Source organism: Symphalangus syndactylus, chromosome 18 (genome assembly GCF_028878055.3).
Source record: "Symphalangus syndactylus isolate Jambi chromosome 18, NHGRI_mSymSyn1-v2.1_pri, whole genome shotgun sequence".
Classification (NCBI taxonomy): Eukaryota; Metazoa; Chordata; class Mammalia; order Primates; family Hylobatidae; genus Symphalangus; species Symphalangus syndactylus.
In genome coordinates this window covers 63,694,727-63,706,764 of record NC_072440.2, presented here as the reverse complement: position 1 = coordinate 63,706,764, position 12,038 = coordinate 63,694,727, and the positions used below count along the sequence as shown (strand labels likewise).

Here is a 12,038-nt window from a genome sequence, read left to right as displayed (position 1 = left end):
TCTTGCTCTTGTTGCCCAGGCTCTGGAGTGCAATGGCACAGTCTTGTGCACAGTCTTGGCTCACTGCAACCTCTGCCTCCCAGGTTCAATTGATTCTCTTGCCTCAGCCTACCAAGTAGCTGGGATTACAGGCGCCCACCACCATGCCTGGCGAATTTTTGTATTTTTAGTAGAGATGGAGTTTCACCATGTTGGCCAAGCTGGTCTCGAACTCCTGACCTCAGGTTATCCACCCACCTCGGCCTCCCAAAGTGCTGGGATTACAGGTGTGAGCCACTGAGCCTGGCCTTTTTTTTTTTTTTTTTTTTTTTTTTAAAGATGGAGTCTCGCTGTGTCACCCAGGATGGAGTGCAGTGGCACAATCTCAACTCACTGCAACTTCTCCTGAGATGCTTGTGCCTCAGCCTCCTGAGTAGCTGGGACTATAGGTGTGTGCCACCATGCCTGGTTAATTTTTTGTATTTTTATTAGAGATGGGATTTCCCCATGTTGTCCACACTGGTCTCAAACTCCTGACCTCAAGTGATCCACCCACCTTGGCCTCCAGGTGTAATCCCCTGCTGGGATTACAGGTGTGAGCCACCGCACCTGGCCTCTCAGGCTAGTTTCAACCCTATTTTACACTCCACTACCATCCTCAGCTTACTTTTGAAAAAGTATTTATTAAAAAATATTTATGAAAAAGTTATTTTTGTTTTATTTAGTTGCCCTGGGATGGAATACAAATGTTTGCTGTAGTTTTAAGGATCCTATAAGACTCCCATTTACTGCAAGGATCTCTGTTTAATGGGCATTCAATTCTAAGATAGCAAATGTGCAGAGTTATTTGTGGGGGTGGGGGACAAGTTCGAGAAAGAAGCAGTGGGGTGAAGAAAGTGATAGGCAAGGGAAGATGGTGGGGATAGGTACCATAGGAGTCCTGGTGGCCTAAAATCTAATCACAGAAGTTACTCAAGTAGGACTGATGCCTGAAAAAAACTTGTGTGTGGCTATAACAGTGATCTACTAGAAGGGCCATTGTTTGAATGCACAGAAATAATCTGGAAGGTGGGTTATCATCCACTGATCTCTCAGCTTTCTTTGGAATTGAAACCCTCCTATTGGCTTCTCCATCACGGGGGTGTGAATTGACTTTTGAGGACAAATCCATTAGATCTGATATGTCTTTGCATGTCTAACCTCCCTACCCCAGTATCTCAAGATTCTGGCAAATTGGAAAATAAGCATTCATTCATCCATTGGTGGACATTTGTAGAGAAGGGTCTGTGGACATCTAGAGGAGAAGAAAACTCTCATGGTCTAATACTACTCTCGTTCTTAATGAATTTGTTTATTAACTTATTAGCTTTGTTCCTGATCCTTGCTCTATTCCTCTTTTTCATCTTGAATGATGGTTGGATGGAGGGTTAAGCAGTATGGACAACAGCCAAAAATCTAACCAAGAGCAACTGGTTAGGAAGTCCAGCAGTGTTATTAGAACCCAGTTTAACACTTCTTTCTTCTTTGCTTATTCGATGGTTTATTGACAACAGGAATTCATTTCTCACATTTTTAGGCTGGGAAGTTCAAGATCAAGATGCTGGGCAATTTGGTTCCTTAGGGAAGGCTCTCTTCCGGGCTGGTGGATGACAGCCTTCTTGCTGTGTTCTCACATGACAGAAAGAGGAAGCAAGGTCTGTGGTATCTCCTCTTATAAGGGCACCAATCACATCATGAGGGCCCTATCCTCATGAATACATCTTAACCTGATTATCACCCAAAGGCCCCATCTCTATATACCATCACATTGGGGGTTATAGCTTCAGTATACAAATTTGGGATGGGGGGAACACAGTTCAGCCCATAGCGTAACCCAAATTATGTATACCTAAAATATTCTCTAGAATTGGAGGAATCATTTAATGCTTAGGAATAGAAGAGTGATATAATTACAGTTGTGTTTTAAGATCCATCTTGTGGTGGTGTGTTATATAATTTGAAGGATAGAGAAAAAGGACAGAACAATTTAGGGTCTAGTACAAGTGTACAAAAATGAAGTAACCAGTGGACCTAAACCTAGAAGTTGCAGCCTGGGCTGGGGGCCATTAATAGGAATGGACATGAAAGGTAGAATGAGCGATGCTCTAAAAGTTCTTTAAAATGGCTTATAAGGTACTTGACATTTTCTGGGAGGTAGAGGAGGTTTGAACAGGTTTAAAAAATAGAGAGTGAAAAAATGAATCCAATGAGACATTGGAAGACTAAGCAGTTAACAGCAATATCATCAGAAATAGGTGTGCACTAAGTCAGTTTTAGCAGAAAGAGCACAAAACCAGAATTCAGGAATTAGGCATCTTAATGCTAATGTCTACAAACCCTCCATATAACTTTAGTAAATCATAAACTTTTGGGGGCTTTAAAAATTAATCTTCAGATTGGCCAGGCGTGGTGGCTTACACCTGTAATCCCAGCACTTTGGGAGGCCAAGGCGGGCAGATCATGAGGTCAGGAGATGAAGACCATCCCGGCCATCATGGTGAAACCTCGTCTCTACTAAAAATACAAAAATTAGCTGGGCGTGGTGGCGCACCTGTAATCCCAGCTACTCGACAGGCTGAGGCAGGAGAATAACTTGAACCTGGGAAGCAGAGGTTGCAGTGAGCCGTGATCGTGCCACTGCACTTCAGCCTGGGTGACAGAGCAAGACTCCGTCTTGAAAAAGAAAAAATAATAACAATAATAAACTAATTAGTCTTCAGATAAATCTAATGGCCATGTTGTCAGATTATAGTCTGATTTTTTAGGATATTGGAGAATATTAATGATTGTGAATTAGAATATTTTCTTTTGTTTTTTTGAGATGCAGTCTCGCACTGTCACCCAGGCTAGAGTGCAGTGACGTGATCTCAGCTTACTGCAACCTCCACCTCCTGGCTTCAAGGGATTCTCCTGCCTCAGCCTCCTGAGTAGCTGGGATTACAGGTGTCCACAACCACGCCCAGCTAATTTTTTATATTTTTAGTAGAGACAGGGTTTCACTGTGTTGGCCAGGCTGGTCTCCAACTCCTAACCTTGTGATCCACCTGCCTTGGCCTCCCAAAGTGCTGGGATTACAGGCATGAGCCACCGTGCCCAGCCAGGTATTTTCTTTAGAGAGGATGTTAGAAAATACATTTAGAATTACCTAGAAGGTAGTTACTGGAAATGTGGAAGTGATCCTGAGAAGAAGATTGGATTTGGGCAGGAGTTTTCCCACAGGACATTTGGTAATTCCTGGAGCCATTTTTAGTTGCCACCCTGGGGGACTACTGCTGGTTTCTAGTGGGTAGAGATCACAGATGCTGCTAAACATCCTACAGTGCTCTCGACAGCCCCCAGCAAAGAATTATCCAGTCCCAAATGTCAGTAATGCTTAGGAAACACTGGGCTAGGTGGCATCATCCTGGAGTTAGGCGATTGAAGTTGTGTATAGACAGACTAAACCAATTTTAGTTGACTCCAGAGAGCAGTGTATTCATATCTGCCTTATATTTTTTCTGGCATTATATATCTACTAATTAAGTTGTAAATCACTATTCATGATACACCAGTTTGTATATAGTTGACAATGCTTAATATTGTATTCCTTTTTAAATTCACTTCCAAGGTGATACACATATTTATAGGAATAAATATTGTCTATATGTTCCAAAATTAGATACTGATATCCTAATTAAAATTAAAACAATATGCATGGCATGTATTAGATATCAGTTTAATTTTTATGCTTTGGATTATGTTGATTTGAAGGGTCCACATTGGGATACAGTGAATCTTGATATGTTTTTAGAAATTGGTGAGTTTTGAACCTTGGTTTCTAGTGCCTACATTTTGCTAGCATTAGACCAGTTTTTGAAACAACTAGTAGTGACCTAGTGATGAGGCTTAACTGATTTTGTGGGTCAGTGGTTAATTTAAGAAAAAGGAGGCGGGCGCAGCTCAGGCTTGTAATCCATGGCTCATGCTTGTAATCCCAGCACTTTGGGAGGTCGAGGCTAGTGAATCACAAGGTCAGGAGTTCAAGACCAGCCTGGCCAACACAGTGAAACCCTGTCTCTACTAAAAAATACAAAAATTAGCTGGGTGTGGTGGCATGTGCCTGTAATCCCAGCTACCCTGGAGGCTGAGTCAGGAGACTTGCTTGAACCTGGGAGGCAGAGGTTGCAGTGAGCTGAGATTGCACCATTGTACTCCCGCCTGGGCGACAGAGCTAGACTCCGTCTCAAAAAAAAAAAAAGAAAAAGACAAGAAAAATGAAATAGAAAATTTTAGAATGCAGCCTGTGTAGTAAAGGTAGTTATTATTTATGTGTATGTGCTTGTGTAATTGGACTCCATATAACTTTTTTTAAACTACTGGTTGTGGTCAAATATTTGTAAAAAGCTAGCAGCTTTAAGTCTTTTATTGGCCTATGGAATTTCCAATGGATAAAGTTCTCAGAGTAAATTCATAGAAAATGTGGAATTAATGGAGCATAGTCTTCTTTAAAAATAAAGGATCTTATGAAGGAGAGTCGCTATTTATTGATTCATTTAACAAATTCTGTATTTGTTGAGCACCTGTCCTGTGCCAGACACTGTTCTTTGTGCTGGGTATACAGCAGTCAACAAAAGATACAATACCTGCCCTTTTGAGTTTTATGTTCCACTGGATGGACAATAGAAAATAATCAAGATAAATAGGATTGTAATATGTTAAATGGTGATAGGGCTTTGGGGATGAAAGAAAAGGGAAAAGAGATTAGGAATGTGGGTTAGAAGTTGGTTGGAATATTTGAGAACCTCACCGAGAGGGATACTTGGAATAGAGCCCTAAGGGCAGTGAGGAGCTAGCCATGCAGATACCCAAATGATCATTCATATTGGAAAGAACAAGGGCTTTGAGCAAGGAAAAGAGCTTAGTATGTTCAAGAAGTAGCAGGGAGGGCCAGGTGCAGTTGCTCATGCCTATAATCCTAGCACTTTGGGAGGCCAAGGCACGTGGATCACCTGAGATAAGGAATTCGAGACCAGCCTGGTCAACATGGTGAAACCTGATCTCTACTGAAAATACAAAAATTAGCTGGGTGTGGTGCTGCGTGCCTGTAGTCCCAGCTACTCAGGAGGCTGAGGCACGAGAATCACTTGAACCTGGAAGGTGGAGGTTGCAGTGAACTGAAATATATACCTGGGTGATAGAGCAGGACTCCATCTCAAAAAAATAAAATTTAATTTAAAAAATTAAAATAAATAAAATAAATGGCAAGCAGGTTAGTGTGGCTACAGTGAAGTGGATAGTGGAGAGTAGTATGAGATAACTGTAGGAGCAGTATGTGTGGTTGGTAGTGTAGTCTTCTAGGCATTGGTAATACTTGGTCTTTTACTCTCAGTTAATCAGAAAGCCATTGGAGGGTTTTGAGCTGAACAATGATACAGTCTGACTTTGTTTAACACAATCGATCTGCTTGCTGTGTGGAGAAGAGATTGAGGAGGAAGCACTGTTGTGTTTAAGTTCAGTGGGTAAGTCAGAACTGGAGGAGAAAATTTAGGAGGCATTAGTGAATGGATTATAATTAAGGCCATGAGTTGGGATGAGATTATCTGCCTGGCACTTGACATTGTGCTATGCTGTTTGTTGGTTATGTGTAGGTACTCTAACTCTATAAATTTAATACCTCTTTTCTATATTAATGTTTATGAGATTACTATATATGAATCAATTGAGATATGTACCTTTAATGTAATTTTCTTCCATTTCCACTACAAATCAAGCTGCCATTGAATAGATGGTGCTTTTAAAAAACCAGCTATTACTGTAAGTCTAAGAAATAAGAATTTTTGCCTTTAAGATAGGAAAATACATTTTAAAGTAAAAAACTTGCTAAAGAGGAAGCAGCTGGTGTGTGGTAGACTAAGGATTCCAGCTTACTCTTCAACTCCAAAGCCCATGTTTCTAAACACTGCACAATGATGCCCTCGTAAAAATGTATGTCCTTTTCCATATGATTTTGCCTAGTGATTAGCTACTGGTAGGTTTTTTAAAAAAAAAAAAAAAAATGGAATAGAGCACAATCAGTACAGCAAAGTTATGATTCTAGATTCATAGGAACCTGATCTTTTATCATAGGTTTTAAGCTGTTTCAGTCTCAGTGTCTTTGTTGGTAAAATAGTGATGTTTATAAAAACAATGTTTTGGAGGAGAATTAAATAAGGTAATGCATTTTCCTGTACTTACTGATGTATGTTTGTACTTAGGTGGCAGTTTATATAAAGGAAGCATTGGGACTTGTGGCCACACCATTCAAGAATAAAAAAATTAGAAAATGGAACAATCATGTGAAGAAGAGAAAGAGCCTGAACCACAGAAGAACATAAAAGAAACCAAACAAGTAGATGACGAAGATGCTGAGCTCATCTTTGTTGGTGTGGAACATGTAAATGAAGATGCTGAGCTAATCTTTGTTGGGGTGACTTCAAATTCAAAACCAGTCGTTTCAAACATTTTGAACAGAGTCACCCCGGGTTCATGGTCAAGGAGAAAAAAGTATGGTCACCTTAGAAAAGATACTGCTAACAAATTGCAGCCTAAAAGTCATGAGACCCTTACATCAGAAGCAGTGACCGTCCTGCCAGCTTCCCAACTTGAATCGAGATCAACAGATAGTCCTATTATTATTGAGCCTTTGTCTAAACCTGATTATAGAAATAGTTCACCACAAGTTGTGCCTAATAACTCTTCAGAATTACCTTCTCCTTTGATTACATTCACAGGTTCATTGCATCATCCAGTAAGTGCAGCACTTTCAGTAGGAGGTATAAATGAAAGTCCTCATGTATCAAAGCGACTTTCTACTTTCGAAGTAAACAGCATAAATCCCAAAAGGGCTAAACTCAGGGATGGAATTATGGAAGGAAATTCTTCAGCTTCGTCCCCTTCAGATACCTTTCATACAATGAATACTCAGCAAAGTACACCCTCAAACAATATTAATACCTCATTAAGCCATGTTCAGAATGGAGCACCTTTTCCAGCAGCTTTTCCAAAGGACAATATCCATTTCAAGCCTATAAATACAAATCTTGATAGGGAAAATGAATTGGCAAAAACAGACATTTTGAGTCTAACAAGTCAAAACAAGACCTTTGATCCCAAGAAAGAAAATCCCATTGTGTTACTTAGTGACTTTTACTATGGACAGCATAAAGGAGATGTGCAGCCAGAACAGAAGACTCACACCACCTTTAAATGCCTCACCTGCGTGAAAGTTCTAAAAAATGTTAAATTTATGAATCACGTGAAGCATCATTTGGAATTTGAGAAGCAGAGGAATGACAGCTGGGAAAACCATACCACCTGCCAGCACTGCCACCGGCAGTTTCCCACTCCCTTCCAGCTACAGTGTCACATCGAAAATGTCCACACTACCCAGGAGCCCTCTGCTGTCTGTAAGATCTGTGAGTTGTCATTTGAAACAGATCAGGTCCTCTTACAACACATGAAGGACCATCATAAGCCTGGCGAAATGCCCTATGTGTGCCAGGTTTGCCATTACAGATCGTCGGTCTTTGCTGATGTAGAAACACATTTTAGAACATGCCATGAAAACACAAAGAATTTGCTTTGTCCCTTTTGTCTCAAAATTTTCAAAACAGCAACACCATACATGTGTCATTATAGGGGCCACTGGGGAAAGAGTGCACACCAGTGTTCCAAGTGCCGGTTACAGTTTTTAACTTTCAAGGAGAAAATGGAGCACAAGACCCAGTGTCATCAAATGTTTAAGAAGCCTAAGCAACTAGAAGGATTACCTCCTGAAACAAAAGTTACTATTCAAGTGTCGCTGGAACCTCTTCAGCCAGGATCAGTGGACGTAGCATCCATAACTGTGAGCACATCTGACTCTGAACCGTCACTCCCTAGGTCTAAAAGCAAAATTTCAAAAAAGTCCCATTAATTCTAGTTTCAGTAAATCTAAAAAGCACGTATTTCAAACCAAATTTAAAAACCTCATAAAACAAAAAATACAAACCATACGTTATTCAGTAGCACCAAAAATAGTGAAACTAGTGGATTATACATGACTTTTTAAACAAGATTTAGGATATATATTATTTGATCTGAATTTTGAGTTATTATTTTAAAACATCTGGTTTTCATGTTAACTGTATCTGGCTTAACACATAAAAGGTGTTTGTGTGTGTATGTGTGAGAGAGAAAAAGGTATTAATTTATTTTTTTAATTTTAATTTTTTTTTTTTTTTTTTTTTTTTTACTTTAGAGACAGGGTCTCACTGTTACCCAGGCTGGAGTGCAGTGGCGTGATCCTAGCTCACTGCAGCCTTGAACTCCTGGGCTCGAGCATTCCTCCGCCTCAGCCTTTGGAGGGTAGCTAGGACTACAGGCGCAGCCACCACACCCAGCTAATTTTTTTATTTTAATTTTTTGTAGTGATGGAATCTCGTTATGTCGCCCAGGCTGATCTCGAACTCCTGACCTTAGGGGAGCCTCCTGCCTCAGCCTCCCCAAGTGCTGGGATGTGTGAGGCACTGCCCCTGGCACCTATTTATTGTTTTGGTATTTCATGTTACTCCTAAGCTTGAAAGCTCTTTTTTCTATATACAGAATTCATAGAATTTTTGAAATACTTAGTTTTCTTTACAGCTTTTTTCATGCATTCAACATTTCATGGTTAACTCTAGTCAGACTGGAATGGCTTTGTTATGCCCTGGCCCACTTGCTGCTGAATTCCCAGAAGTGCCTCTGCTGTGCTGGCATAAAATAACCTGAAAAGATTCTAAAAAGCCAGGATGTGGAATTGAAAGAGAAGCTGCTGCATGAGCAGAAACCAAGAAGGCAGAGGTTAGTTGAGGGAGAGCAGTGGTTCTTTGTTCTAGTTGAAGGATAGGCACACATTCATTCTGGTCTTGGGGCCAGGTCAAAAGGAACACTGCTTCAGAGTGTCTTTACCTACCTGAAAACATCCAAGGAAGCCAAACCATTCAAAGTAACATGCTTTCTTTGGTGAAGGGCCCCTGCAGACATCAAACAGCCGCCATGTATCATTGGTTTGAGATGAAATAGCAATAAAATTAATAGAATGGTGCCTGGTACTAGCTGACTTCCTGTTCTGTGATCTAAAGGTGAATTTGATTCATTCCCTCTCCTCTCCCTTCTGGCTAGCCGTTAGTGGAGAATGAACTGGCCATATTCCTCTCAGCCACAGCTGTAAAGCAAGTTTCCCAAGGGGAAGAAGCCCTAATATCTATAATTTGAACTATACTGGACCCATAGTTTTAACTGAAAAGGGCCAAACAAGTGGTGTCTGTCCAGTTCCTGGACTGGGCTAAATTTAGTTTTCCCACTGTTAAGCTGGAGTGAGGACTGTCCAAGAACAGTAGGTACAGTGGACAAAAATAGCCCAGGGTGACTGGCTGAATTTAAGCCCATAATGGCTTTATATTTTTCTGTGCATATATATCTTACCCTAATTGAACATGTGAAGCTTGCAACTTTATGTCTTGCCTTGGACGTGAATGTATTACAGCTTGCAGTTATTCTGTTGTATGTATGGTTTCCCAGTTTACTGACACTAATGCTGTTTGGGTCTTACCTGACACACACCAGTGTGCAAGAAATGTCTCTCTAATTCAGTAGGTGTTAAGACTTAGAGTTAATGTCCTTCATCTGATCTATCCTATCTAATCTGTACTATGGGTGAATCTTTTTCCCTTGCTCTCCCCAGGGGCTGTTTCACAGTATTCTGGAGTACCTTTTGAGTATTGGTTCCTGAACATCAGCAGCCTTGGCTGCCTCTGTGGACTCCCGGAGTTGTCTCCCTGCTTGTGTTCTGGTGCCATCCTTTGTTCCTCCGCCCCCGACCAAGGTGCCCAGCAGCCTATCTTCACCAGTCAAGGAATCTGCCATCTTGGCTGTAGACATAGGTCTGGAGAAATATCTCCCTTTTTCCTTGATTTCTTTTTAAAGGTACCTTATCTCTCCCCACTCCTTTCTTCCCTCCTCAATCTAGTTAAGTTTCCTAAGCTTTCACAAAAATCTGGGAAGAGATAATTAAGAGCTTAGCATCCCTCTTAGAGTAGAAGGCAGTACAGATAACAAAGAAGTTGTGAGTATATTATCTACATTATAGAAAATTTTCTGACTGTAGATCCGTAGATTCTGTTGTATTTATTTGCCTGACACTCATTTGATTGATTTGCACCTTGAACACTATACTAGGTCTTTTCAGTTACTTTGCTTGGGTTAAGACACTTTGCTAAAATTACAGCCTGAATCCTTTCTTTAGTTGAAGAAAGGGTATGTGTGTGCAAGTGGGTATGTGTGTGCCAGATTTTCTTGTCTCAGGTAGATACTCCTACTGTGTATAAATAGATCTACAGACTTTTCATACTTACCTCCCGTATTCTGTTTCTGTGGTAAAAATATGAAATGTTTTAGTTGTATGTTGAGTGGTTGGTATTATCAACACTGTTGTTGTTTGCTGTTTCATTAAAGCATGCTCTTAAGGAGTACATATGGTCATTAATTGCCAACTATAGATTCCAGTGATCTGGCCCCTGCCTACCTCCTTCCTCTCTTTTTCATTCTCTGTCATGCTTCTCCACTGTTTTCCCCAATGATGCACTATTTTGACACACTGGCCTTGCTATTCCTTAAGCAAATCACATTCTTCCCAATCCAAAGACTTTGCACATGCTATTATCTTTCTTAGAATGCCCTTCCCCTAGGCCTGCATGGCTTGCTACCTCAATTGTTTGACACTTCCTTTGGTTCATTGAGCTTCAAGGCTCTTAAAATGCCACTGACAATGAGATCTCCCTTTAAAAAAAAAAAAAAAAAACTTTTACTTTTCCTCTTAAAGGCACTTTACTCTCTCCCCACTCTTTTCTTCCTCTTCAAAGTATTTAAATTTCCTAGGTTTTCATGAAAAAGCTGGAAAGCGATCATCATCAAGGGCTTTGCTTCTGTCTTAGAGTTGAGCTAGCTTGAGTCAATTTCTGTGCCTGCAACGAAATGAAAATTAATATAGTGCGTTCTTTCAGGAGCTTTCTCTGTTTTTCTATTGATACCTCTATATATTTTTAAGGCAATGTCACTTTGTTTTGTTTACAAATATATTGAATATGTCAAGATTAGTATTTTGTTATTACCCTTTGTGAATTTCCTTGTCTGTTTTGCTCGCTTGTTCTTTCAGATGAAATTTATTATTTTATTAATGTTGCCAAAAATTATAAGTAAAATATCAATTATAGTAATAAAATGTTTTGTGAAAAAAATGCTGTTGCTGTATTGTTGCTGTATTGTCTTTCCTCCATAAGTAAAATGGGATGTTTGTTTTGTTTTTTGAGACAGAGTCTTGCTCTGTGACCCAGGCTGGAGTATAGTGGCACGATCCCAGGTCACTGCAATGTCCACCCCCTGAGTTCAAGTGATTCTTCTGAGCAGCTGGTACTACGGGCGTTTGCCACCATGCCCAGCTAATTTTTGTACTTTTCGTAGAGATGAGGTTTCATCATGTTGGCCAGGCTGGTCTCGAACTCCTGGCCTCAAGTGATCTGCCCACGTTGGTCTCCCAAAGTGCTGGGATTACAGGAGTGAGCCACCATGCCTGGCCTATTTTTAGTTTGTAATTTTTATTGAGTACCACTGTATAATCTTTGCCTTTGTGCCACTTGTGTTCATTTTTAGCGTTATTGCTACAGCCAGAACTTCTAAACAATATTTAAGATGGAGTTAATGGGCTTCTTTGTTCTTGGCTTTAATGAGAAATGCTTTGCCCTTAAAGGTAATAAATATATTGCTTAAATAATTTCTGTTTCCATTTTTGGGGCCAGGTGTGGTGGCGCATGCCTGTAATCTCAGCACTTTGGGAGGCCAAAGTGGGTGGATCACCTGAGGTCAGGAGTTTGCAACCAGCCTAACGTGGTGAAATCCCCTATCTACTAAATACAAAAAAATTAGCCGGGTGTGGTGGCGCATGCCTGTTATCCGAGCTACTTGGGAGGCTGAGACAGGAGAATCGC

General features: G+C 40.4%; 1 protein-coding gene across 8 annotated transcripts in view; it reads left to right on the top strand.

Annotated features, from left to right (window-relative positions):
* The window catches only part of ZNF280B (zinc finger protein 280B), a 26,418-nt gene extending 14,380 nt beyond the window's left edge, over window positions 1–12,038 (top strand). For 3 of the 8 annotated variants that reach the window (XM_063623443.1, XM_063623444.1, XM_063623445.1), the window contains 2 exons: window positions 1,556–1,673; window positions 6,252–9,107. In XM_063623443.1, coding sequence (XP_063479513.1) covers window positions 6,320–7,951 — 1,632 coding nt within the window. In that variant the 5' untranslated portion in view covers window positions 1,556–1,673; window positions 6,252–6,319 and the 3' untranslated portion in view covers window positions 7,952–9,107. Of the gene's footprint in view, window positions 1–1,555; window positions 1,674–6,251; window positions 9,108–9,739 lie in introns of those variants that run through there. The other 5 variants (XM_063623446.1, XM_063623442.1, XR_010117126.1 and 2 more) reach the window with 4 other exon arrangements.